The following is a 27,035-nucleotide window of genomic DNA, read 5'->3' as shown; positions in this document are numbered from 1 at the left end:
GCATGAGAAACGTCAAGTTACACAAGATTAACTGCGATTCTTTTCAAGACATTACTAGAAAACAGTTATTTACTCCCAATTTCTCCATAAAACCTGCAAGCCATATATAGAATCATCAATCTCTATAAACCTGGTATTTCTCCTGATAGTTTTAGCACACTATTCATTACTATCATTTATTCCTCCAATATTCAAGTGTTTGGTAATTGATCTACTTTCTTACTTAGGCCATTCGGAAACCCAAAATAATGATGACTTCAGGATTGGGAATGTGGGTTAGTGGTAGAGTGCTTGCCTAGCATGCATGAAGCCCTGGGTTCGATTCCTCGGTACCCCATAAACAGAAAAGGCCAGAAGTGACACTGTGGCTTACTTAAGTGGTAGAGTGCTCACCTGGAGCAAAAGCAGCTCAGGGACAAAGCCCAGGCCCTGAGTTCAAGCCTTACAAATATTTGAAGCTCCCAACATAAGCCTCAGTCTAGATCTATGTATCAGCAATGAATAAAATAATGAAATATTTTATAGTAAGATACCTTGCTAAATGTATTGAATTTAGCTGGTCTCTGGTCATCCAGGGCTAGCTTCTGGGGGATATTTTCAGAATCTTTTATTGGCATCATTCTATTTCAATTCATAGATTTATTTCCCATCCCAACAAATACACAATCCTTAAGGAACACATGTGATAACTTTTCGGTTCCCAGAAAGTAACTCGTGACATCACCAACAAAAATGTAGTCACGTCATCACCCAAACCCCACTACACAAGCCTCACTGAAGTCAAATCACCAAAAAATAATAGTCTCTTTTCCATGAATAGGATTGAAAAAATCCTAAAAGAAAAAATCATGGACTGGAGGCCACGCCACTTGACTCGGTGGAACAGGTATTGTACCTCCACGCTGCGTCACTTCCTGCCTCTTCTGGAAAGCAGCCAAGGAGAGGACGTGGAAGATGACCACCAAGCAGAACTGCTCAGACAGCTCGGAGACTACAGGGTAAGCACGATGGCTCAAATGCACCCAGCACTCCGCCTTCATTTCTAACAGGAAATTACCCCCATTGAGTGGCTTTGGGAATCATAATGTATACAGTGTAGACTAAAAGATGTGATTTTTTCCCCCCTCAAATCGTAGTAAAACAACTACTAAATAACAAAATGCCGCTATAAAATGGAAAACCTGCCAGGTGCTGGTGGTTCACACTGGTAATTCTAGCTACTCAGGAGTCTGAGATCTAAGGAACATGTTTCATAGCCAGCCAGGGCAGGAAAGTCCATGAGACTCTCATCTCCAATTAACCACCAGAAAACCAGAAGTGCAGTTGTGGCTCAACGTGGTAGAGCGCTAGCCTTGAGCAAAAAAATCTCAGGACAGCACCCCGGCCCTGAGTTGAGTTCAAGCTTCACAACTGACCAAAAAAGAAAGAAAACAAAGAAAATTCCTCCCACATTTTTTTCTAAAAGGACCCTATGAAATGTAACATCTTTTACGAAATACAACCCAAGTACCAGTAAAATAAAAATAGCTGGCGATTTCACATAAGACTAGACTATACATAAAGGTGAAAGCAAACACTCAGTGAGGTTCTCTTTTTAAAGATATGGCTTAACAATGATCGCTGTTCACCAAGAAAAATTCTCATCAGTAGACAACATATCCTCTCTATTGCCCATTGCTACTGCACTTTCTTACCTTCTAACTATATGGAACTTAGAGGCAGCTGGATAACTAAGACAGTAAAGCTTGCTGGCTCCCTAGTTTAAAATGCGCTGAGTGAAACTCAAGGTTCTCGGAATGTTTCCAACTTACTAACAGCAAGCATAAGCCAACTTGAGCAGAACATCCGTGGGCTCACCGTTCAATGCGGAGACGAGCAGCTATCGGGCGTGAGCCACGCTGTGCTCTCCCGCCTGGGACACCATCCTCCAGCTGACCACACTCTGAGAAGCAAACGCTAGAGCAGGTCATGAGGCGCATCTGCACACATACCGTTCAGAGCTGAGCAGCTGGGTGCCACCACGCCTTTAACTGAAAGGCCACCCCTGCAAATTAATTGCAGAGCTCAGAGTGGAGGGCACTGACTAGCTTACCTAGGTCTGCAGAAAGACCTAAGTCTTTCTGCATTCTAGAAGCTACCAGGTGAAAGGAACAGTGAAGAATGCGTTCTACAATGCATTCTACACCAGTAGACACCTCTTTCCGTTTCCTGTATTGCTAATATACACCTGGATGAAAGAACAGTGCTGAATGACCTTGCAATCCAGAAAGGCTTACTTACTATATTGATTACATGAGAAAAAAGTTATTTCCAACCTCACTAATGACTACAAATGGATTTTCCCCCCCAGTTCTCTGGATTTCCTCTTCACATGCCTTATTCTGAGGTGAAGCCTTTAATTGAAGCCGTGTATAGCACTGGAGTACATAATATTGACGTTCCTAATGTGGAATTTGCTTTGGCTGTCTACATCCACCCATATCCCAAAAATGTTTTGTCTGTTTGGATCTATGTTGCCTCCCTTATACGCAACAGGTAACTTTTTCCTTGTACTTTTTGTATCATGTAAAACTACAACAAGAATACTTTTATATTGTACGGATACCAGAAAATATTTTTGAATAATGAAATAAAAGTTTGGCTGTTTTTAAGTGTACAAAAATATCAGTGTTTTGATTGAGTAGTCAGCCTTGTCTCTACCACTTTAACCCTGAATTCAATGTGATCATCCAGTTAAGGGACAACGAGACTGCAGCCTCTATGACTTCCTGCTTGTGAGCTTGAACTTGGACCCCCCTTCTCCTGTGCCTGTCCAGCACACTATCTACCACACTGTTCAGTTGCCTTAATGAACGTTTTATAACTTTTTCTGGGCAAAGAAGACACAACTTGGCTCTATCAAATTTTCCTAAGGCTCAGTATCTCCTACCCTACAAAAAATATGGGGTACACCTACACATGCATCCCATTAAAATATACTGTTGGGGGGGGAGAAAAGGACCATATTTAAATATTCACCAAAAGGGGAAGCAGTTATAACATGCTCTTACAGACTAAGTATTTGTGGCTTTCCTCAAAGCCCCCCTAATCAAACCCTGGCATTCTATACGTTAAACCCTTATCTCCAGCATACCGGGAGAAGCCTTCCGCAGGAGACACAGCCTTGGTGGGAGGGAGACTCAAGGCTTCAGTGCTCTCGCAAGAGACCGTAAAGAGCGCGTCCCGCCTCTGCATAGAAACATGAATACCTGAAGATGGTGGCATGTGCACAGTGACTCACACCTATCATCCTAGATCCTCAGGAGGCAAACAGTTAACTAAGAATCATGTTCAAAGCCAGCCCAGACAGGAAAAGTGGAGAGTCTTATCTCCAATAAGCCACCAAAAAAAAGCCAGAAGTAGAACTGTGGCTCACGTGGTAGAATGATTCTAGCCTTGAGCACAAATCTCAATCCAGGCCCTTGAGCCCAAACCTTGAGACCTTCAGCACCACAGAAAGGGTAGCCCTTTGTAAGGCAGAGAGCCCTCCCACAACACTGGATTTGGGCTTACCTTGACCTCTCCAGCCTCCAGAATGAAGAGAAACCCATGTGTTAGCTACCCAATCTGTAGTATTGTTACAGAAACACAAAGGAAGACAAATACATTGTATCACACTATATCATTAAGAAGTAGTAAAGGTATGGACTCTCTGGGGATGTACATAAAATGTCATCCCTCTCCCTTCGGCCCAACTGTGACAACGAAAATCATCTCCTAATGTTGCTTGATGTTTTCTGTGAGACAGATGGTGTTCCGTTGGTAACACTAATGTAGTTCTTACTTTAAAAGGAAAACCTATATATAAGGCTAACCTAACCCCCAAAATGACAAGACTTAAATTTAAGAGATAACCTCAAAACAAAAAATCCTCAAAAGATGGTCTGCTTATACAGCTGCCCTAAAGGACACCAAGAAACTAGTAGGCTCTATCTTTTATTTTGCAAATATTAACAGCAATGAAATCAAAATAAAAAAAGCCATCAGCGCAAGATACAGCTTTATAGTGTCAACAGATACTGTACTTTCACAGCACCTCATCCCTTGAAAGGGCTTATTAGTTCAGCTGACATTGTGAATTCTCATTTCTATTTCCATCAGCTGATTCTTCTGTCACCTTTGGATGACACCTTTAGATGGTATGGCATTGGTCCATCTTTCTGGCCTAAAATTATACATAACACAAAGAAGATTCAGCATGTGCCTTTCTGAATGGCAGGTTTCACTCTCATGATTTTTTTCCACAAAGCAATTAAGACTTACAGATTCAAGGACTTAAAGAGATTGGCTACTGGGCTGGGCACAGGTAGCTACTCAGGAGGCTGGGATTTAAGGACCACAATTCAAAGCCAGCAGGGGCAAGAAAGTCCATGAGAATTGTAAGCCGCAAGCGGAACTATACAGCTCAAGTGGTAGAGTGCTAGCCTTGAAGCTCAGGGAAGACGCCCAGGCCCACAGTCAGGATGGTACTCAGGATCTGCTGGTCAAGGTTGTGATTCCAGAGGCTCAAAAGACAAAACATGCTTCCCATTTTATACTAAAGTCAACCTGGGTTGATATTTACAATAAAATAACAACACAACGTTACTTGTTAAAGTCCTCAAAGTAGATTTTATTTATACATTTCTTCAAATGATTGTGGAATTTTTAAAAATCTCTCCCAAATTTGACAATTTAGAGACAGCAGTGGAAATCAAGGATCTTGGAGTAAAGCAAATACAGACTAGTTCTTTGCTAGCTCACTGAGCTAACACTTAGAAGCCAATTTATTCTTCAAGGACTTTACACGTAGGTATGTTTGAATTGGCCCTCTGAGAATTTGTTCAAATAAACAAAACGTTAGAAGAGTTTCCAAAATATGTAGCCCTGAAAATCAAACTTTATAATGTACGCCTGCAAACATCTGCAAAGCTCGGTAGTGTCTACACAGAGAACCAATACCCCCCCAACTGACTTTGAAACTCAGAATAATCTAAGTGGCATGGCAATAGTGACATTATTTTCAAAGTATATCATTGAAAGTAACTTAGTAGGACTGTTCACACCCTGATGAAAAGACCTAATCCCTTTCTAAAACAAAATGTATTTTGCAAAAAAAAAACCAACACTGTATAATTCACTGGTAAATTAAGATTTCTGAGGTTGTAAGAAATGGGGCCAAAACAAGACACATTCCAATGGGGATGATAAGAAATGTCCTATAAGTAAAGTGCATGAAAGGAAGCCTGCTCTGCTAAATGAAGTAGACAAAGGTCAGAAGCCAAGGGTCATTCGCCAGAGCGGCAGCAGGCCCGAAAACCACACTGCAAATTCTGGCATCCACTGGCGGTATCAGCATGAGGACCTGCATGAAAACAGAAGAATGTGAAAGGAGGAATTTCTCGGCAATCATATAAACGCTTTCTTATAAAAAAAGATGAAAAAAAAAGTTTTACTATGTTTATATCACCAAAATAAAAGCGAATGAGTGTATAAAAAATTAAGCAGACACAAACTGCCAATAACCGCTTGGCTTTAAATATCATTTGTAGTTTAAAAGGAAATAGAAGAGGGGAAAGAACTTTTAGGCAATGATCCAACAAAGTAAGAATCTAAGAAAGGAGGACAATACAGAGGTAAAACTGGGAAGCTAATTTACCACCAGATACATTATATACACATATATAATGAACATCCACCCCAGAAATACAATTAAGGGAGGAACAATCCTGTCAGTCAGCTAAAGAACCAACCTTTTGTTTTGCATTTTTGTGCCAGTCCTGGCACTTGACTCCCCGGACCTGAGCTCTTTTGCGCAAGGCTAGCACTCTGCCACTTGAGCCACTGCTTTTCTTTTGGCTTTTTGGTGTAGTTAATTGGAGGTGGCAGTATAGTGGACTTTCCTGCCCCAGCTGGCTTGGAACTGTGATTCTCAGATCTCAGACTCCTGAGTAGCTAGGATTACAGACGTGAACCACCAGCACCCAGCTGTTTCCAATGTTTTTACTGAACATTTGTAGCCACTCCCAATCACATGTTTAGAATTAAGTATATAATTCATTAGACTATCTAAGATAAATAAAAATTGTGGTTCCCTTACAGAGATTTAAAAAAGGCTATCTTTAGAATAACTGTCATCTATCCAGCCTCACGTTACCCAAACACTAGATAAAACATCACTAGTGAATATAAGTAGGAATTAAAAAATAAAGGTTTCATAGTACAGATTCAGTTTTCATCAAGAAAAGAGAATGTGGAACACTTGTTTCTATTATATTGAAGTCTCAGTATGCTGGCATCATGAACAAATAGTGTGGTTAACTAGTTCTTGATGAAACCTCTAGAAAGCCAAAATTTTGCAGTTGAGATAAGGCAATGCAAAATGAAGAATGACATTAACTGTATTGCAGAACACATAAAACATATTGTAACTAAAACATCAGGTACCTCGCTTAACTCATAAACTTATTTTAAGTCTGCACTGTTTTGTTTCTAAAGTAGCACTTCGTTGTAAAGGAAGGCAAGTATGTTAATACCACTGAAAGAAAGTAATTACTGATGAGTGAACAACAAGGTTATACATACTTTCAGAAACTTTCTTTAACTGGTACTCTCAAGATAGCATATACAAAAGAAAATGGAAAATGTCTTAGGATACAGTCCCTGAAGTACAACATTGATACAGTTCATGATGGAAATGACACCACCTAACTTTAAGAAAAATAATTTTATAGATGTATGCAGAATTGCAATAGGTTATATTTTCCATGTATTTTCAAATGCTTGTATTTAATATTGACGGGATGCTGGGGTTCGCGTCGAGTTGATGGTAGCACGTTCAGTAATGGGCCTTGCGCAGTTGAAGAGATGAGGCCACACTTAGAACTGTGGCAACTGACAGCCTATGTGGACTTAGGTTTACATTTTTTCCATAGGGACAGACCTCAATTTAGATAGCTACCAGCCCGTTTTTATTTAATGAAGACAACCTATTCCACGTTTTTCAATAAGAGTTGAATGTAAAAAAAAAAAAACTCAGTCAAAATTTACAAAACCATAAAACTAAAACTTATAAAGCAGCACTTTTGCTAAGATTAACTTGCCTCAAAAATTAAGATATACAACTAAGTCCCCTTAACAGTAAAGTTTTTGTTTTTTTTTAAGTACATACTTTATCAACTAGAAATGCCCTGGTAAGCAATGCTACGCTCTGGAATTCTTTTCCCACCATCAGAGCTAGACCAGTTTTCCCTTTGAGCACGCATCCTCCTTTACCTACGTACCACACAATCCCCGACCTCTGGCACCGCCTTGATATGATCACTGCTTCACTCCCCATCTTTTAGTGCCCTTCTCCCAAACAGGCCCTGCCCCATGCCCCACTGCTCGCTCCAATGGGACAATCTTAGGAAATGCCTCCATTTCCAGGTTTGACAAGGAGTGTGTGATTATCATTTTATTCAAATGAAATTCCATGTCTCAAATGCTTAAGGTAGAAGCAGAAGCATAAAGACTTTGGATTTTTGAAACTAAAACACTCAAAACTTCTTCAAAATGTGTCTTATAGTTTTCCCCAGAACCAGTGTCTCTTCATAGGTACCCAGGCTGGTCCCAAACCCCCAGACTCAAGCCATCCTCCTGCCTTAGTCTCCCAAGTAGCTGGGAAAACAGCTGTGTGGGCCACCCACATGACTATACCCTATTTAAAAAAAAAAAATGACAGAAAGGTAAAGAAGGAAGGGTAATAGGAATGGATTCAACAGTAGCTTCAGAAAAAAAGCATAAGTAATGGCTGGAAGCAGTCAAAGTGAAGTACAGCAACTCATTTTCAAGGGGAAAAGTATCAAAATTGTAAAGTATCATTAACAGTAAGACTTTAGTATTCCAGAACAACTGTCAGAATTGAGAATAGTGGATAGCAAAAAAAAGAGAGTGAGGCATTATCAGAAAGAAATGTGACTATGATGTTCTAGATTTCCAACATTATCAAGTAGATAGACATTAACAGTTAAACATATGGCTCTCTTTAAATACCTGAATTATCAGCAGCAAATTTCTAAATGTAGGAGAACCCAAATAGTTATAATATATACAGACTAAATTATACTAAAGAATACATAGAAATAGGAAAATATACAATTTAATTAAAACAGTTAAATCATAGTAAAGAATAAATCTTATAACAAAGCACTTAAAATATTAGGAGAAGAACTATAAAAGTAGCTATTATTTCCTCACATTTTGATTATTGACATTTCTGGCTATATTTATTACTGTATATTATTCATGCTAGTGTATATCTGCACTTACCTTCACTTACCTTTAATTCCTCTTTAACTTAAGTTAGAAACATAAGAGAGCAAATCATCTGAGACTTGGGTCACCTTCAGAACTACGAGCTAATCTATCTTAATTTATATATTATACATGCTTGGAAATGCAAATCTGTACAAATAGTTTATTTGCCATTATTGTTCAAATGTTCTTCAGGGTTCTAAACTGTGTTATTTAAAGAACACTCTTAGATAACAAAGGACTTTATAAATATTGTGGCTAAGCAATCTTTATATTCAAATCAAAAAAACAAAATTTAAATCCATAGGAAATAATCTGAAAGAATCAAAGTAACAACTTTATCAGTTCGTACCAAGTTGTCTTGCTCAACACACTGTTTAAACATCTGACAACTGAGTTATTTAACCCAAACTCTCTGCCAGTGCTTAGGAAACATATCATTCTACTTTAGTTTACAACTAATGCATACCAGTAATTTACTTCTTTTAGATAATAACCTGGTAGTTAATTAAGTGTATTATGTTTTAACAAAATACATTTTAAGTTAAATATTGTTTTTAAATATTTAATATAAAATGCTATCTAAATATGTTTTCCTATCACTATAAGACCATACACTAAAAATATACTAGTACTTTCAAGAAAAATAGTAGTAATAAAGAGGGGGCCTCTAAGCATTCACTAAATACTTCCTGTACAAGCTGAGTGCTTTGAAAAATGGTGTCAATCTTCCAAACTGGATAAAATATTAACATTTCCAGATTGTCCATGAGTCATTTTAAGAAAAAAATGTTCCAGAGAATGGCTTTAAGAGTGACTAGCTGAAATGAATGGAATGTGCGTGACAAGTCACCCTTCCAAGTCATGCAAGATGAAATTTAACATTGGTTTATTAAAGCAGTACAATTTCCTTTCAAAGCTTTCAAAGTCAGATGCTAGTTAAAATTTTTACTGAAAATTATCATTTATCAAAAAAATCTTTCATTCAAAAAACAAATACACAACAGCTACTTTGGAACAATGTAATATTTGCATATTCTAAGGAAATTAAGATGAAAAGAATATTGATAATGTGCTAAAGATTTAATTATTTAAATTATCCTTTCATCTAAATTACTTCAAGACATTTAAAAACACAGAAACACAAAATAAGGAGGTAAATCATAAAAGTGAACTGAAACCTACTACCTAACCACCCAAAATATCTATATAGCTAAACACAATGTAACATAGGTGTAAGATTTGTTCCCAAGTATAACCTATACTGAAATTCAAGTGTAATATGCAAATAATTTTCTTAGTGTAAAGTAACTGCTTACTCATTACTGTTGATTATATGTGCTATGAATCCTAGGAAGTATACTGAAATTACAAGGAAGCAGTCTCACTAAAAACAAAACCTAACTCCTGTCTCAAGTCCTGTGCATATATAAAAGTAACTGCTTGGTTGACCACATTGGTTTTATAGGCTCAGCACGGGAAGCCACAACACTGACTTTTACTGTTCCTTGATTACACTGAAGGCATCAGAAAGCAAAGATTTGTCCCAACTAATTGATGATGTACTAAAAACATGAGAAAGTCATCTGCTGCAAAATAATGTAATCCCAGAAATAAGAGAGCTGAGATCTACTGTTTCTTCATATGTATTTTATTATTTATTTACTTTTGCTGGACCTGGGGCTTGCACTCAAGGCCTGGTCACTGTCCCTGAGCCTATTTGTGCTCAAGGCCAGCACTCTACCACATACCACTTGAGCCCCAGCACCGCCTCTGGCTTTTTCAAGTATTTATTGGAGGTAAGAATCTCAGACTGTCCTGCATGGGCTGGTTTTGAAGCAAGATCCTCAGATCTCAGCCTCCTGAGTTAGCTAGGATTACAGGTATGAGCCACTGGTGCCAGGCTCATACGTATTTTAAAGATGATCTCATTTTCTGAGAAGTGGAAAATTTGCTAACTTCTCCATCTCCTGATATGTCATTATTCTCTAGTCATTCTGCTTCCTATCAACCCTCCTGCCTGAAAAAAAAACCCAAATCTGATCTTCCAGGCATCTCTTAAAGCAAGGTGTGTGGGTACTAAAAAAGTAAGTGAATAGTGCAATCTGAGCTGTCTAAATTTTTTGAACAGTGATCAATACAGGAGGATGATCTGTTGAGTAAGAGCTGAGAGGCAATTCTTCATACTTCTGGGAAATTCAATCTTTACCAGACTATCAAGTGCTCTAAGAGATATTGAATACAGTTTGGAAAAAGCATTTTCAATAGTTCTTTACAAGACAAAATAGGCTTTAAAAATACAAAAAACATCAAAGAAATATGCCAGATGCTGGTGGCTCATGCTTGTAATCCTAGCAACTCAAGAGGCTGAGATCTGAGCCAAAGATCTGAGATCAAAGCTGTCGGGCAGAAAAAGTCCAGTTCTTTATCTTCAATTAACTACAAAAAGCCACAAGTGAACCTGTGGCTCAAGTGGTAGAACACTAACCTTGCATTAAAAAAACCTCAGGGACAGAGCCCAGGTCCCAAGTTCAAGCCCTAGTACCAGCATTTAAAAATAAATAAATGTACATGTTATAATATGCATTATAATATATATGTGATCATTTTTAAGAGTAGCTTCAAGAATAAACATCCAACATAATACAGAAATTTTGGTCATGTCTAAAACATCTCAGCCTTTTCTCAGTATTATACACTATTTCCTAAATCCTAAGGAGATTTATCGGCAACCTGACTCAACTCAAATTGCTCAAATTCTCCTTTATCTATCTATATAAGGTTGAACTGCAGAAAGAGAAGTCTGCTGTCCATCAGAAATCCAGGTCTCAGAACATTATTACCTCTCAATTATTAGTGCCACATACTGTAGAAAGATTTCCAAAATCTTATAAATATTTTAGCATTTCTGTAACAATAATATTTGAATGTTGTCACCACTATATAACTCTAAAATGCAAAAGAATGGTATCTGAAATTATCTATTCCACAAGAAAACTTACCTTTCAAGAAGTTAACAAAAATCTATGACTTAAAAAGAAATTTTTAATCAAATCTAAAGGAATAATTGTAAAAGTCTATGTAATTAGGAATCTAGGGGGGGAAAAACACAAATAGAAACCATACTAATTATGACAACTGCTAAAACGCTTTAAATCAATGCCTTCAGAATGACCTCACTGCTAAAAGGCATTACCGTTAATGTTGTCACAGTAGTAAAAGTATTCATCGTTCAGGGAAGGGCATGCTGAAACCAAATCCTGCAGGCCTGCACCAGTTACAGTAAGACAACCAGAGAGATTGAGGTGCTCCAAATATGGCAGCCCTCCTCCCAGAGTCAAAACCCTGTAAGGAGAAATCAGTGACAATTAGACTACATTAACTTCTGGAAACATTTGTATTCCTCTGACCCACTGGCCTACTTTATACACTTACCATAACTGAGCAACAAAAATATTTTAGAATTTCTGTAAAACACTAATAACTGGCTTCATCACTTAGGCAGGAATACACTGAACTCAGAAAAACTGTCTACACAAAAACTTCCACACAAATGTTCATAGTAGCATTATCCACAATAGAAAAAAACCCAATGTCCACTGATGAATGGATAAACAAAATGAGGCATATGCCTATATAATTAAGATGTTACACAGCTACAAATTACCACCACATGCTGTGCCACGCATGAGTCTGAAAAATATAGTTAAGTGACGAAGGGCAGAAAAAAAAGGCTAATATATGTAAGTGCAGGATTCCACTAATGTTGTTCTAGAGTAGGTAAATCCAGAGACAGTAAATTATTTGTTGCTACAGACAAGGAAGAATGCAAATGGGACTACTAATAAGTCTGGGGTCTCTACTAGGAATGACAAAAAAATATATTTTTTAATTAGGCAATGGTGATAGTTGCACCTTGTAAATATGCTGAAAAGACTGCACACTAAAACAAGAGTGTATTTTAATGTGTGTGAATTACAAAATAATGAGATAATCTAGAAGAATAAAATATGTAAATAGGATAAAGTGAGAAGACGGTTAGAACAATGGTAGAGGTAAGATATATCAAGAACAAAACTGAAGACATCCATTTTCTATTCAACAGAAATTTAAACAGTATTACAATAACAGAAACAGAAAAATGGGAATAAAAAGGGGATGTCAAAAGAACCTGATACAACACAATGAGTTTTGAAAATTATTATTCAAAGCCAGGTGCCAGTGGCTCACACCTGTAATTCTAGCTACACAGGAGGTTGAGATCTGAGGATCAAGGTTTGAAGACAGACTAGACAGGAAAGTCTGTGAGACTCTTATTTCCAATTAACTACAAAAAAGCCAGAAGTGGAACTGTGGCTCAACTGGTAAAAGTGCTAGCCTTGAGCTCAAAAGCTCAAAGACAGTAGCCAGGACCTGAGTTCAAACTCAAGGACCAGCACAAACATAAATAAAAATTATTATGCAGCAACAAAGAAATTAGGAAGCAGACTGAAAGTTGAGATTTCAAAGTATTATTAATATGAAAATGCTACTGAGTCACGTGTTCAGTGAGGACATTAAATGTTAAAGAATGGAAGAGTACATTTTAGAATTTTGTAGCTACATGATTAAGAGGAAACTGATATATATATATATATATATATATATATTTTTTTTTTTTTAACCATATGACTATGAAGAACTTTTTGTGTGTATGCCAAGCCTGGCTCCTGAGTTAAGGGCCTGGGTGATTGGTCTCTGAGGTTTTGTTCTCAAGGCTAGGGCTCTACCACTTGAGCCACAGCCGTATTTCTGGCTTTTACTGAAGGTAAGAGTCTCACAGATCTTCCTGTCCCGGCTGGCTTTGAATCCTTATCCTCAGATCTGAGCCTGTTATGTAACTAGGATACAGGCGTGAGCCACTGGCTCCCAGCATAAAGAACTTGATTTTCTTTGTTTCTTCCAAATTGTAGCTTTCTGCCACCCTTTAGGCTTTAAGTTAACAATGGCTGCGGTTCAGAATCTCTGTACCTTGACAGGGCTACAGCAGCTAGAGAAAATGGTCCTTATTTTGTTTAAAGACAAAAGTCTTTTCTCACTCTCTCTTTTGTTATTGCTGTTTTTGATGAGGCTGTCTATGCAGCCGAGCTGCCCTTAAGTCTGTAATTCTCCTGCCTGTCTCTCAAGTGCTGAGACTACAGATATACCATGCTCAGCTCAAGAAAATAGTCTTTTTCTTTTTTTTTCTTTTGTGCCCGTCATTGTAACTCATGGACCAGGAGCTACCGTTTATCTTTTTCGTTCAAGATTGGCATTCTACCACTTAAGCCCTAGCTCCTCTTCCAGTTTTTTGCTAGAGAATTAAAGCTAAGAGTCTCATCAACTTTCTTGCCCAGACTGTCTTTGAACCATGAGCCTCAGATCTCAGCTTCCTGGGTAGCTAGGATTACAGGTGTAAGCCAATAGCTCCCAGGTAAGAAAAAAAAGCCTTTAAGGGAGCAAAATAGTAGGTTTAGCTTATTAATTTATAAAGTCTGTAATTCAAAATCAAAATGAAAAAATACCATTTTCAAATAAATGATCGTTAAAAAGTATCTCAATGTAGGACAAACTGCACAAAGAGGGAGAAAAAACTTCAGCTACACACCGTACCCAGCAAAACTGTCCTTCAGTAATAAATCCCATGTTTATAACAATAAATACCTGGGGTCGAAAAGAAATACCTCACAAAGCCTAACATATGTTACAAGGAACCAGAGAAAGAGAACTTAAATCCAAAGGTTGTAACACACAAAAAAGGAAATAATAAAGAACAGAATATAAATAAATCAAGTGTTCTTGGAAAATCACAGGAAAAAAAATCACTGAAACTAAAAGCGGTGAGCATTTTGGAAAGACAAAACAAAATCAACAAAACCTCTAACTACACTTAAAAAAAAAGAGATCAAAATAAAACAAACCCTCAAATAAAATGCGAGAGGAGCTGGGCAACAGTGCCTCATGTCTATAATATCTGTAACCCCAGCTACTGAGGAGGCTGAAATCTAAGGACTGTGATTTGAAGCTATCCTGGACAGGAAAGCTGAGCTAGAAGGCATGGCTCACATGGTAGAGCACCAGCCATAAACAACAAGATCAAGTGAGAATGTTAGGCCCTGAGTTTAAGCCCCAACAGTGGCACACACAAAAAAAGAAAGACCATGAAAGACTATGATGAATAATTACATGCCAAAGAATTTAATATTCCAGAAGAACTTAGAAAATCTCTAGAAAAATATACTCCAGCAAAGTTCACTCAGGAATAGAAAACCTACACAGACCAGTAAAGAAAAGTAGATACCTTGTAAATATCTCCATGTTTTAGTCTTTGAAGATAAAGTAATTAACAGTAGAGAAATCTACACTCAAATTGCAAACTTTCTCAATTAGCCACCACATATAATACATGTTATATATGCCTTTGTCTCCAAAAGGAATGCATTCAATTCAACCAACTTATTTCTTTTAAGAATGCCTCAAATGCACTGTTCTCATCATTACTTAAGAAAACTCTAAGAAAAAAAAATGCAGCTTACAAGCTGCGTGCCTGCCGGTGGCTCACACCTGAAATCCTAGCTACTCAGAAGGCTGCCATTTGAAGATCACTGTTTGAAGCCAATCTAGGCTTTGACCACCAAAAAGCAAGAAGTGTAAGGAAGGGGGGGGACATATAAATGGAGGGACAAATACAGTGGTGGTACAGTAGACACAATGTAGCAAATGAACTATACAACTTGTGGGCAGTACAGGAGGGAAAAACTGGAAGAGTGCTAATGAGGGGGTGATGCTGTCCAGAAAGAAATGTACTTATTACTTCACTTATGAAACGGTAACCGCTCTGTACATCAAACAAGTTAAAAATAAAATTTAAAGCCCAGAAGCAGAGCTATAGGTCAAGTGGCAGAACACTAGCCTTGAGCAAATAAGCTCAAGAAAAGCTCCCAGGCCTTGAGTTCAAGCCCTAAGACCAGGGAGGAGGAGGGGGAGGAGGAGGGGGGAAGAGGGAGGGGGAGGAGGAGGGAGGAGGGAGGAGGGAGGAGGGAGGAGGGAGGAGGGAGGAGGGAGGAGGAGGAGGAGGAGGAGGAGGAGGAGGAGGAGGAGGAGGAGGAGGAGGGAAAATAAATGCAGTTGACTTCAAATTCCATCAGCAATAACAAGGTTTAGTTTTTGTCTGTCTCTGAGCTGAGCATATTTTTTGTTGTTTTTTGTTCAAGGCTAGCACTCTACCACTTGAGCCACGGCTCTACTTTCGGGTGTGTGTTTGGGGGTGGGGTGTCTCAAGAACTTCCCTGCCCAGGCTGACTTTGAATGGGAATCCTCGTATCTCAGCCTCCTGAGTCGTTAGGATGACAGGTGTGAGCCACAGCGCCTAGCTTAATAAAAATATTAGTAAGTGCCAAAATCATACCATAAAACAAAATTATCTGCTTTTCTGCAAATTTCAATTAAAAAATGAACTCCCTGACTTATCCAGAAATGCAGAGGAAAACTCTTTAGTGCTGAAATAGAGACTTGTAATTCCACATAGAAACAGGTGTCCTCACTCCTAGGAGTTTCTGATTCATGTTCCGTTGAAAGCTACACTCTGGAGCTATTACTCACCTGAGCCCATGGTCAGTGATCTGATAACATCCAGACAGACTGAGAAACAAAAGTACTCGTCCAGTCACTTGATCGCATTTGTCACTCCCAAAATAAAGCAAGTCATTTTCCCTAGGCAATGTAGTCCTTAGTGCTTTTCCACACACTGCGGAAGACCCTGGGAGAGCCGCCATAGTTCTTAGGGCTGTTCCTGTGCAACAGAATGCATGACCGCAGTAAGCAAGAGCTGGAGCAGCACAATGCTGCTGCCAACAGACACTCGTCCTTAGTCCAACAATATCCTTCCTGTAACAACCAACTGAGGAACAAGCAAAGCTGGAGGCTGTTTCCATTACGCGGAGACTTTCAACATTGCGGTGTCTCCATTCTACAGTGTCTTCAATATCAGCCAAATCTTCAGCATCTAACATCCACACATAAGGAGCAGTGAAACTTTCAGAAGAAACAGGTTTAGTCCACATGTGTTCATTATCTATTTCTTCTCCAATGTCTTTGTTATTAGTTAAATCACGCAAACAGGCATATTGCTTGGGAGACTGCATGGTAATGTCTTTATTTTTCCATGTAGTTGAAGCAATTTTATTTGCAGAAGTTTTCAGAAAGCCACTCTGAGAGGTCAAGATGCCAAGAGCTGTGGAAATTTTCTCCAGAGCCACATCTGTGATTTTCTCACATCCAGACAGGTCAAGATGCCGAAGACTCTGGCAGCAACCAAGCCAAGACCAACTACAAGGAAGAGGTAACAAGCTCTTAGTGAGTACTGTCAAATTCCTCAAAAGAACTTGACTACTACAGGTATACATGTACAAAGAGTCTAAGTCTCATATCACCACTTAAACATTTACTGAACATCTACTGTCAGGCAGTAGGTTTAGTGTTATAATACAAAACAATAATTAAGTATAATTAGGAACTAATAATATTGCTAACCTAACAGAAGGACAGGACAGGAATAGGATGGGAGAGAAACTTAAGTTTATTACCCTAAAACAAATTGCAACAAATACATACTTAAGAGTTAACAGTCAACATATAGACATGAAGGAAAGTGAAATGACTAATGATCAATAGAGGAAGAAACAGAAGTAACAAGCTCTAGAAACACAAGCATTAGCCTTAGTCAAAGAACAGTATATCGTTCCCTAACAAACAGGAAAAAAGAAGATGGGAAAGGGGGTGAGCTACACTACAAGAGACTGATTTTATCCTCAGAAGTGTCAATCTGCAGATTGTAGCTTCAAGTGGCCTGTACCAAAACGCTGTGAAGAAATAAAAACAAGCTTTGCCAAACGGCACTTAAAAGCCCAGCTAAAACCTCAGAACCATGTACTACCAATCTAGATAGTTGACTTAGCTACAGCACAAGATGATAGATATGGCAAGATGACACTAAACTTGTGTATCCACTAGGAGCTTCAAATAAGAGACAGAAGAGGGGAGAGTACTTTCAAGTTGAAGCCACACAGATTTGGCAGTAAAATAGTATGATTAGACAGCCATTATTTACAGTTATATAAATGGGAAACTTCAGAAGAAGACTGATTCACAGAATTTATAACGCTTAAATATTTTCAAAGAACTAACCTGTCAAATGCAGAATCTGAGATGTCAGTTTGGGTAAGATCCAGATGCTCCAGGTTAGGACAAAGCTCTAAAATCTGTCTAACCTAAGAAAGGGAAAAAGTCACTGTGAAAATCTACAGGTTTTTGGTTAGATAAGCAAAAGGCAACAGGAAATATAATCTAGTGGTTTCTAAATTTATGTGCATATTTAAAAGGCACTCATGGTGCATTAAAATATACACAGATAGACTCTGGGCCCATCTCTGAGAATCTTTTAGCAGATCTGACACTACACTTAGGCAGTCCATGTTTTTCTTAAGGAAGAAGGTATAACGTTACCTTTCTATAAAACATTGATTTCATCTCATCTCACCATGCCTTACATATGATGAAGAGTCATAGGAAATCCTATGTGATGAAAATGGGCTTCACCACATAACACCTACGAAACTAAGTCACACATCTCCTGGTCCTGAGTCCCTCATGTAGTGTGTAAGTAATGGTATTCATGCTACCAAGGCTGTGATAAGAAGTGAAGTAACACAAAAGCTAACCATGAATGCCTATCCACATGAAGTCCTCAATTATTCTCTTCTCTTAGTTGAATTTTAGAATAAGCAAACCAAAGTTATATCACTAACTCTCATCATACTCAAATCAGAGTTTACTTATACATACCATTTTGCTGGAAACTGCAGAGCTGTACGCTAACACTAATGTTTTTACAGAAGTACCAACATGCGGTAGAATATTATGAATTAAGCCATGGAGTAAACGTTTTTCCATCTGTGCAATGCTGATAGCAATGGACTCCTCTGCAGACTCTTCTGCAAAACGAATTGGAATTTCTAAAAACTTAGTAATTATAATTAGACTACTTAAAAACTCATCAAATGATTAAATATATTAAGCTCATTTCTGCAAACAATTCAACTTTCAGACAATGAAAAGAACCCTGAATATGTCTTAAAATAAAAAAGAATGTTCTGGGATGGGAATATGGCCAAGCGGTAGAGTGCTTGCCATGTATACATGAAGCCCTAGGTTCGATTCCCCAGCACCACATATATAAAAAACAGACAGAAGTGTCACTGTGGTTCAAGTGGTAGAGTGCTAGCCTTGAGCAAAAAGAAGCCAGAGACACTGCTTAGGCCCTGAGTTCAAGCCCCAGGACTGGCAAAAAAGCAAAAACAAAAACAGAATGTGCAATGCCAAAGAAATAAATGATCAACTATTACTATCTGTTATTCTACTTAAGTAAAAATAAGATTCAGAACATATTTCTCAATGATCTCAATTAGCCTGCCTGGTCATAAAGAATCAAGCAAAAGGTTACCTTAGAATTGCTAAGAAGTTAAAATTGGACGTGGCTTTGGCATTCTACTTCATAACATGTGTAAGGATTAGGTATGTATGGGGTGATGTAATTAACTCACTAGCACATGCCTGGGGTAGCCTGTGTGAGGCCTGGATTCAATTCCCAGCACTGCACAGGGAGCTGAGATGGTGAACCAATACTACAAATCCCAATTTCACATGTCATGGGCATTATTAGAAAAGCTCAATTAAGTCTTCTTGTCTTTTTCACTCAAGTTTCTACAAAGACCCAAACAATCACTCTGTTGAAAACTGATTCCTTTCCCTTCTTTGCTTCCGCCACAATACTTGTTATGGTAGTGCTGACTTTTGTACTGGAGGAGCTGGAGCTCAGCGCTTGGCACGCTCAGCTTTCTTGCTCATGGCTGGTGCTCTACCACTTGAGCCATGCCAGTAGTCGTTTTTTAAATTAGAAATAGAGTCTCACAGGTTTTTCTGCTCCATCGGGCTTCATTTCTCTCTTACATTATTGTTCATGATGTACCCTTGGATTAAGAATTACATACTTTGGGAGTGATACATTCCTATTCACTCTTGAATTTTGCCACAGTACTTCCTAAATGATTACACTCATTTTTATAACACTACCACACAAAGAATTGTGTGTGTGTGTGTGTGTGTGTGTGTGTTACTGAGGATTGAACCTGGCTGTTGCCTTACATGTGTTAAACAAGTGCTATACCATAGAGTTTCACTCCCAGCCTACAATTCCCATATATATATGTTATTGTCATGGCTGTTATTATGATTAGTGTGTGTGTGTGTGTATGTCAGTCCTGAAGAGCTTTTGCGCTCAAGGCTAGTGCTCTATCATTTGTAATCACAGTTCCACTTCCAGCTTTTTGGTGGTTAATTGGAGATGAGTCTCAGACTAACTTGCCCCCGCTAGTTTCAAACCATGATCCTCAGCTATCACCTTCATGAGAAGTTACGATTACAGGCGTGAGCCACTGGCACTAAACATTAGTTCTTATTTCTACCTTATGATTTTTAAAAATAAGTAAAACTCAACAGTTCCTCCTCATAGCCTCAATAAATTCTGATGAACTGATAAACCAAAACAGACCTAAAAACCACAGTAAGCTTCAAAGCACTATAAGAAATGTACTTCATTTCCATTCAGAAAATGTGTGTCATTTTGTGTTAAGTAAAAAACCACAATAGACATTAATGTTTCAAACAGAATGAAAACCTTAAACTCATCATTCCTTCAGATTTAAGCAGCAGTACATTTAAAAACAACTTTCTTTGGAAAACAGTGAACACCTGAGTTGTTTGGTGTGCCAGTGCACCGCTGGCTGCACCGGCTGGCTCGGGCCTTGTGCTCTCTGCCAGCCTGCTTGCTCACAGTTGGCACTCTACCACTGGAATCACACCTCCAGCCTAGCTTTTGACTGCTTATTTTCCAAATGGAGTCTCTTTTGACTGGCTTTGAATTGTGATCCTCTGATTTCAGCCTCCTGAGTAGGTGGGCTTATAGATTCCCAGCTCCATCCAAAACACGTGAGTTTAATATTCCTAAGTCAACTATGAAAACACCCTGTGATGGTATTCATTGCAGACACAACTTACCAGATTCATCTATGTCCGCATCCTCATCCCACTCCTGAAACGCACGACTTTCATCTTTCCTATTCCTCACCCACTCCTCATCGGGCTCGGTATCAAGCTCAGTGGCAGGACCACAATACCAGTCACCTACTCAATGAAGAAGTAAGTTCCAGAAAGATTAGGTCTGCTACCATTACAAAAACAACAAACAAAATCTTACTTATTTACAATAAAAATCTCTACGTACGAGTATATTTTGAATATACTAAGCCTTACGTAATACGGGAACTTAAGCTATTTTTAAGAATATTTAACTGTAGCTTTAAAAAATTAAGGAGAGGGGCTGGGGATATGGCCTAGTGGCAAGAGTGCTTGCCTTGTATACATGAGGCCCTGGGTTCGATTCCCCAGCACCACATATACAGAAAACGGCCAGAAGTGGTACTGTGGCTCAAGTGGCAGAGTGCTAGCCTTGAGCAAGAAGAAGCCAGGGACAGTGCTCAGGCCCTGAGTCCAAGGCCCAGGACTGGCCTAAATAAATAAATAAATAGATAGGTAAATAAATAAATAAATAAATAATGAAGGAGGAAGGGGGAAGAAGAATTCAATTTCAAGCATACTAAAAAAGAATCATGACTATGTGAGTTTAGTTACGCAAAACTAATTCATTAACCAACAATTGATATTTAACTAAAATAAATCTAAAGACTAAGGAAGAGAACTACAAAAACTAACAATAAGGTGTTATATGCCTACTATGTATCTACTTTTCATACAAAAAGTTTTTGAATTTTACCTTTTACAGAAATAAGCTTAATGGTTATAATAGCATTGCTAAGAAAAGTATTACCATTATCCTTACATGAAATTGTTTAAATCACTGAATCATAACCTGACTTTGTAACCACTTTGTACAATCACTTTATAATATTAGTAATTTTTAAAAATCACTGAAAATAGCCTAACCTTTTCCCCCTACCATGGCTTTACTGTAGCAATAGCCTAGGTGATGGCAGCCAATAAACAAAAGGAACATGACTCCCTAACTCTGTACTCAGTAAGCAAGTCAGAAGTCAAAGAAAAAAAACTAAGGTAAATTGAAACCATACATTAAAAAATCCTGGAGGGCCGGGACTGTGGCTTTAGTGGTAGAGTGCTTGCCTAGCATGCACAAAGCCCTGGGTTTGATTCCTCAGCACCACATAAACAGAAAAGGCTGGAAGTGGCGCTGTGGCTCAACAAGTAGAATGCTAGCCTTGGGCAAAAGAAGCCAGGGGCAGTGTGCTCAGGCCCTGAGTTCAAGTCCCACGAATGGAAAAAAAATAAAAATAAAAATACTGGACACACTGTAACCAAATTATCTTGTTATGAGTGAAGAATTTTTAATGAAGAAATGTTAATGAAGAATTTTTAAAACTCCTATCATCATGCCTACATCAGGTTTCTCACTCGAGATGCCTGACCCTGCAGGCCTGCTGACTCTTGATGTGGGGACTGCCCTGATCCACTAGATGACAGAGCAGTGCACAAAGAAGGGACAAAGGAATGTTGCCTGACATTTCAGATGGCCCCAGGAGGGGGGGACAAAAACATCCAAAACCAATAACCATGAACATAAAACATCTCTGTTCCAACTTTGGGTTTTGAACATATTAAAAAAGCATTAATTTAGATTTGGGTGACTTCATGAAAGTTGGCAGAGCATTATCACATCTGATGAAGTAACTAATTATGTATTTTTCTTAGTAAAGCTAAACAGCTGAACCAAACATATTTGACCCATTCAGAGTTTGCCTTACTATTCCATTATCATACAATCTGAAAAATTAAAATCCACATAAAAATAATTCTAATCCTTTGGGCTACCTACCAGTCTACCTAGTACTTGAAACACTATCACTCGAAAACATTAAGAATCGAACCATAGTTTATTCTAAAAGTGCTACGAGTAGCATGAGGGGCAGGAGTCTCATCTCAGCACTTGGAGGCGGAGGCAGGAGGATGACCCACCTAAGGAACATAGTGAGAGCCCGTCTCCCTCCCAAAACACAAGCAAAGTGCCACATAGTAAGTAGTCTACCAAAAACAAACCAAGGGGGAAAAAAAACTGTTTCAATAAGACACAACTTCTATTGAGAAAAATTATGTGAGGAAGGTGTATTTCCATGTCCAAGTGAACCCTAGTAGAAAACTATTAAGCAAAAATATTAATGTGATGGAAAAGGAGGTGTAACTCAAGTGGGAGAATGCCAGCCATGAGCAAAAAAAGCCAAGTGAGAACTTGAGGTTCTGAGTTCAAACCCTGCTATCAGGGCGCACACACAGACACAACATTAACATGGCCTTTGAGGACTTGAAAAGACTTTTAATTCAGTGACAGAAAAATGAATATATCATATTACTGTATTCATAATCACATTCATTACTGTACTTTATATTCATGGAAAGAACAAAGTAATTTACCACAATGAAATTCATGTGAAATTCTGATTTAGAGAATGATGCACTATCAGTTACAAAAAGAGATAAATTTTAAAAGACAAAATAGTTATTTTGAGCCATGACCAAAAAAAAAAAAAGCCACAAGGATATCTCATTTTCAAATTCTACAGAATACATTCTATGTTCTTAAAATACTCATCTAGTTACATAAAGTCTTCTAAAAATCTGTTTTTCTGTAAAAATGTAGCACAGTGGATGTGAACGTACATATTACCTGTGTCCAACAATTATCATCATCTTGCCAATATCTTTGGCATTCTCTTCCTCGACTACTTTTTCCCAATAATATTAAAGAAAATGCTACACTCATTACTTCTAGCATTTCTATACCAGGCACTAACTATGAAATCTACTTTTGGGTCAAGTTCTGTTTCCTTCCTTGGCCTTACTTATAAATGGCTGTGAACACTCATCTGAAAAAGCAGTTTCAAGTATTTTTTAATAAAACCAAAGTCACTTGTACTTACCTCTGGCCCAATGAACAGGATAAAGATGTTTCCACAGTGATCCAGTTTTTGCCAACTGAGACCATTTAGTGCTGACTTGACTACATCGACATAATTCTTGCGGGTTGAGATAACTGAAAATGGACAGCATTACCTCGGGAGGAAGATGGGTTATACCTGTGGAGTGCTCTGACACTTCTGCTTCTGAAATAAAAAAGGAAAGCTTTAGCAGTTAAGGCTACAAGAGCAAATCCAATAAGAAATTACAATCATATTTCCATAAGCAAAGTCCAGTGCCTGAAGTGAATTCTTTCCTGCTTGCAAGATGTGAACAGGAAATAACATGTATTAGAGGTAACATGGGGATGTCAGGCTTGTTAAGAACCTGTAGGGTTAAACTATCATAGCCCAGATCGTACTTCATCAGTGTGAACTACAGTAATGAACACAGAACTGGCTTCCTCTTACAAAGGCGTCACTCGCGCGCACACACAAAACAATACTCACTTTGTAGCCTGAGAAGCATCATTAGAAAAAGGAGCCAAACAGGTTATACAGCTTCAAATCCACAAGTGTGGAGTCGGCCAAATTATGAGATCGTGAAGGCATTTTTAATGACACACACAGATCTCACACAGCCGTCGCTATCCATGCATTATGACTCCTAATAGAAGTGTTTCTTGAGTTTCTTTTGATTTGCGTAGTTCATCCTAAAACCCCTGTGAAATCTGGCTTCTTTAGCCTGTACATACCTTAGCCAGTTGAAATAACAACCACTTCTGACACACCAATAAGGACATTTTATTGTCAGAACCTATTGTAGAAAATCAATGAATATATAATTCCTATAAGCTGTTATTTCAGTAACAATTTTGTGAAAGAAAAATGAAAACAATATGAAACAAAGAAATACTTTTCTAAACTAATATGAAGAATCTGAGTACCTTACATACTTGATTTGTCTTCACAAAGCAACTTAAATATAGAAATGCCATAAACAAGCTACTTTAAACTGTATTTTAAAATTCCAAAAACTTAAACATAATGAAGATACACTTTGAAGGAAGGGGGAACTAAGTGTAGCAATTGTGATGCTTTTAAAGCCCATATTATAATTAAAATTAAACAAGACACAACAGGTCTTAGCTTGATACATAAGGTACACTTCAGAGTAAAGCTCACAAGCTTTATAGGTTTAATCACAGCCTACCTTATAAAATGATCCTTTCAACATCAATCTAAATACTTAAAAAGTGTAAGAAAGGGACCTATTTCAAAAAACTGTGCTATTTTAACAGGAATTCTGTTATCTCCTGACCATCTACAAGAAGCCAAAGAATTTCTACTAGTCTAAGGCTATCAACTTTCTTTTAGTGTGGTTTTAAAAGGAAAAGCTAATGAGATAAGAATAAAAAAACAATCTACTGAGAAAAAAGTCAGGAATATTTTAGTTGCACTTCTCATTCATCTTCTCAAAGCTTATGCACACCGTAAAACTGCCTCTTCTACTTATTATCTGGAGTATTCCTAGATACAAAGAGACTGAAGAGGAAAGGGTACAAATAAAGTTACAAATGCTCTTTAGCAGAAAAGAATTATATCCTGATGAACTCAGTGTAAGGTAAATATGTCAGAGAATAAAAATGCGTTGAACACATCTAATCTACCCAGCATCATAGCTGAGCAATACAGTGTGTTGTAAATTATGAGTTACCCTCTCTGATGCTCACATAGCTGACCTGAGCATTCCAAAACCGTACTATACTGCGCAGAACTAGCCCAGGAAAAGGCCCATCACTTTTGAGCCATTGGGAAGTTAAAGTATTTATTTGCACACACAGTCAGGAAGTATGAGGATAAACTTAACTGACCTTGAAAACTGAGCAAACACCACAAGAAAAGATAAAAGTTGTCAATATAGACAATGGAGCTCAAAAAGATGGGTACTACACGCCAGGTGCTGAGGCTCACGTCTGTAATCTAGTTAGTTACTCAGGAGGCTGGGATCTGAGGATCACAGTTCAAAGTCACCCTTGGCAGGAAAGTCCATGAGGCTCAGCTCCAATTAACTGACAAAAAGCAGGAAGTTGGAGCTGTCCCTCAAATGGGAGAGTGCTAGCCTTGACTAAAAGGAGCTCAGGAACAGTGCCCATGCCCTAACTTCACACCCCAAGACCAGTACACACACGCACGCACATGCACACACACACACACACACACACACACACACACAGATGGATATTACAAAATGATCTGAATATAAAAGTTCTCAATTTTCATTAGTCAGAGACAAAAATATTTAATTACTGTGTACGCATAAATTCATTCAAGAAACGCTCCTTTGCATACTACCCAAGTAATAAACAAGGCATTAGATTATCATAAACACTGGATTCTAAAGTAGAAAGTACTGCCTTCGATTACTTTTATATGTGAATGTAACTTCAAATGATTATAAACCTGACATAAATTACTCCTCAAACAAAATCTACAATTTATATAATAAGATAGCAGTGCCCTTGAGCTAAGAACCTGTTAGCTATATAAGTAAATGATCACCTCTATCTGACTTTTCATCCACAGAATATTTGAAAAACTTCTGTCGTTCTTCAGCTTGATTCCACAGGCTAAGACCTCTAAGCAGTTCTGCGGTATCCTTCTGGGAGCGGTGTTGTGCAATCACTTTCTTTTTAATATCTTTAAGCTCTTCGTAGGTAAAATATTCCATTAACATGGGCTGAAACACCTTAGGTAAACAAAATATTCATAACATATGCTGTATAACCTTTAAATTATAAACAGTTCAAGTGTAATATTATGAATGTTCCTAAGAGATAAAAATGTTACACATTATCATGGTAAAGCTGATGCAAAAACTGCAACGAATATCACCAAAATGTTCTTCCTCAACGATTTCTCCAATTAATAAGTCAGATCTTACACGATTTTAAAGCATCAGGACAAGATTTGCCTGTCCCGAAATTGTCAAACACTCCATCATTCTCTTGCTGAACACTGTGTCAGTTAACTTCCTTTTTGTAAGTAGTAAGTAACTGGATTCTACCCTAACAGGACCTCTACCACAAACGAGAATGATACTGACCAGACAAGTCACAACTCTTTTGAGGTACTGAACTACTTCAACATTGTTTCTTGATGCTGGAGATGTTTACTGGAATCATTATTTTAGTGTGGTAGTTACTATGAAACTCACTCATGGAGACTTCTTCTTAGTAACTGAAAGGCAGTCCCAACATCTAATTAACAGAATTATAACCTTCAAAGTTTGAACCAAGGCTTTTATTGTTGTTTTTAGTTTCACAGATAATCCTGATGTGTATCACATGTTTAAAATACTGCTCTAGTGACTGATTTCAATGCCTGCTCTACATTTCAATAACATAGAGAGCCTTGAAAAAATAACCATGTCCACCTGACTTAATTGGTCTGAAAGGATGTTAACAAATAGCACATTCTTTTATTAATAGGATAAGGTGAAGCCACTGTTGAGAATCACGACAGTAACCAATTTAGAGTTGCAAAGTACCGTTTTTGTAAAATACCTTTTCTGTATCTCATCCTAATATTCATCCCATAGAAAAGAACAGGAAATGTTTTGCCCGTCTGTTTAAAGGAGTCCTAATGCATGTGTATTAGTTATAA

General features: G+C 38.0%; 2 protein-coding genes across 3 annotated transcripts in view; one reads left to right on the top strand and one right to left on the bottom strand.

Annotated features, from left to right (window-relative positions):
• Positions 1-3,127, top strand: part of Cc2d2a (coiled-coil and C2 domain containing 2A) — a 66,368-nt gene extending 63,241 nt beyond the window's left edge. For both annotated transcript variants that reach the window (XM_048364204.1, XM_048364203.1), the window contains 2 exons: positions 821-998; positions 2,351-3,127. In XM_048364204.1, coding sequence (XP_048220161.1) covers positions 821-998; positions 2,351-2,539 — 367 coding nt within the window. In that variant the 3' untranslated portion in view covers positions 2,540-3,127. The remainder of the gene's footprint in view (positions 1-820; positions 999-2,350) is intronic.
• A 1,499-nt stretch (positions 3,128-4,626) lies between these two features.
• The window catches only part of Fbxl5 (F-box and leucine rich repeat protein 5), a 34,082-nt gene continuing 11,673 nt past the window's right edge, over positions 4,627-27,035 (bottom strand). The window contains exons 4-11 of the mRNA XM_048364054.1: positions 25,932-26,118; positions 23,394-23,576; positions 20,446-20,571; positions 18,175-18,323; positions 17,518-17,600; positions 15,934-16,659; positions 11,510-11,658; positions 4,627-5,383 (exon numbers count right to left, since the gene is read on the bottom strand). Coding sequence (XP_048220011.1) covers positions 5,307-5,383; positions 11,510-11,658; positions 15,934-16,659; positions 17,518-17,600; positions 18,175-18,323; positions 20,446-20,571; positions 23,394-23,576; positions 25,932-26,118 — 1,680 coding nt within the window. The 3' untranslated portion in view covers positions 4,627-5,306. The remainder of the gene's footprint in view (positions 5,384-11,509; positions 11,659-15,933; positions 16,660-17,517; positions 17,601-18,174; positions 18,324-20,445; positions 20,572-23,393; positions 23,577-25,931; positions 26,119-27,035) is intronic.

Source organism: Perognathus longimembris, chromosome 16 (assembly GCF_023159225.1).
Source record: "Perognathus longimembris pacificus isolate PPM17 chromosome 16, ASM2315922v1, whole genome shotgun sequence".
In the NCBI taxonomy this organism is placed as follows: domain Eukaryota; kingdom Metazoa; phylum Chordata; class Mammalia; order Rodentia; family Heteromyidae; genus Perognathus; species Perognathus longimembris.
Note: the sequence above shows the minus strand (reverse complement) of the source record. Positions and strands in the feature narration are given on the sequence as shown.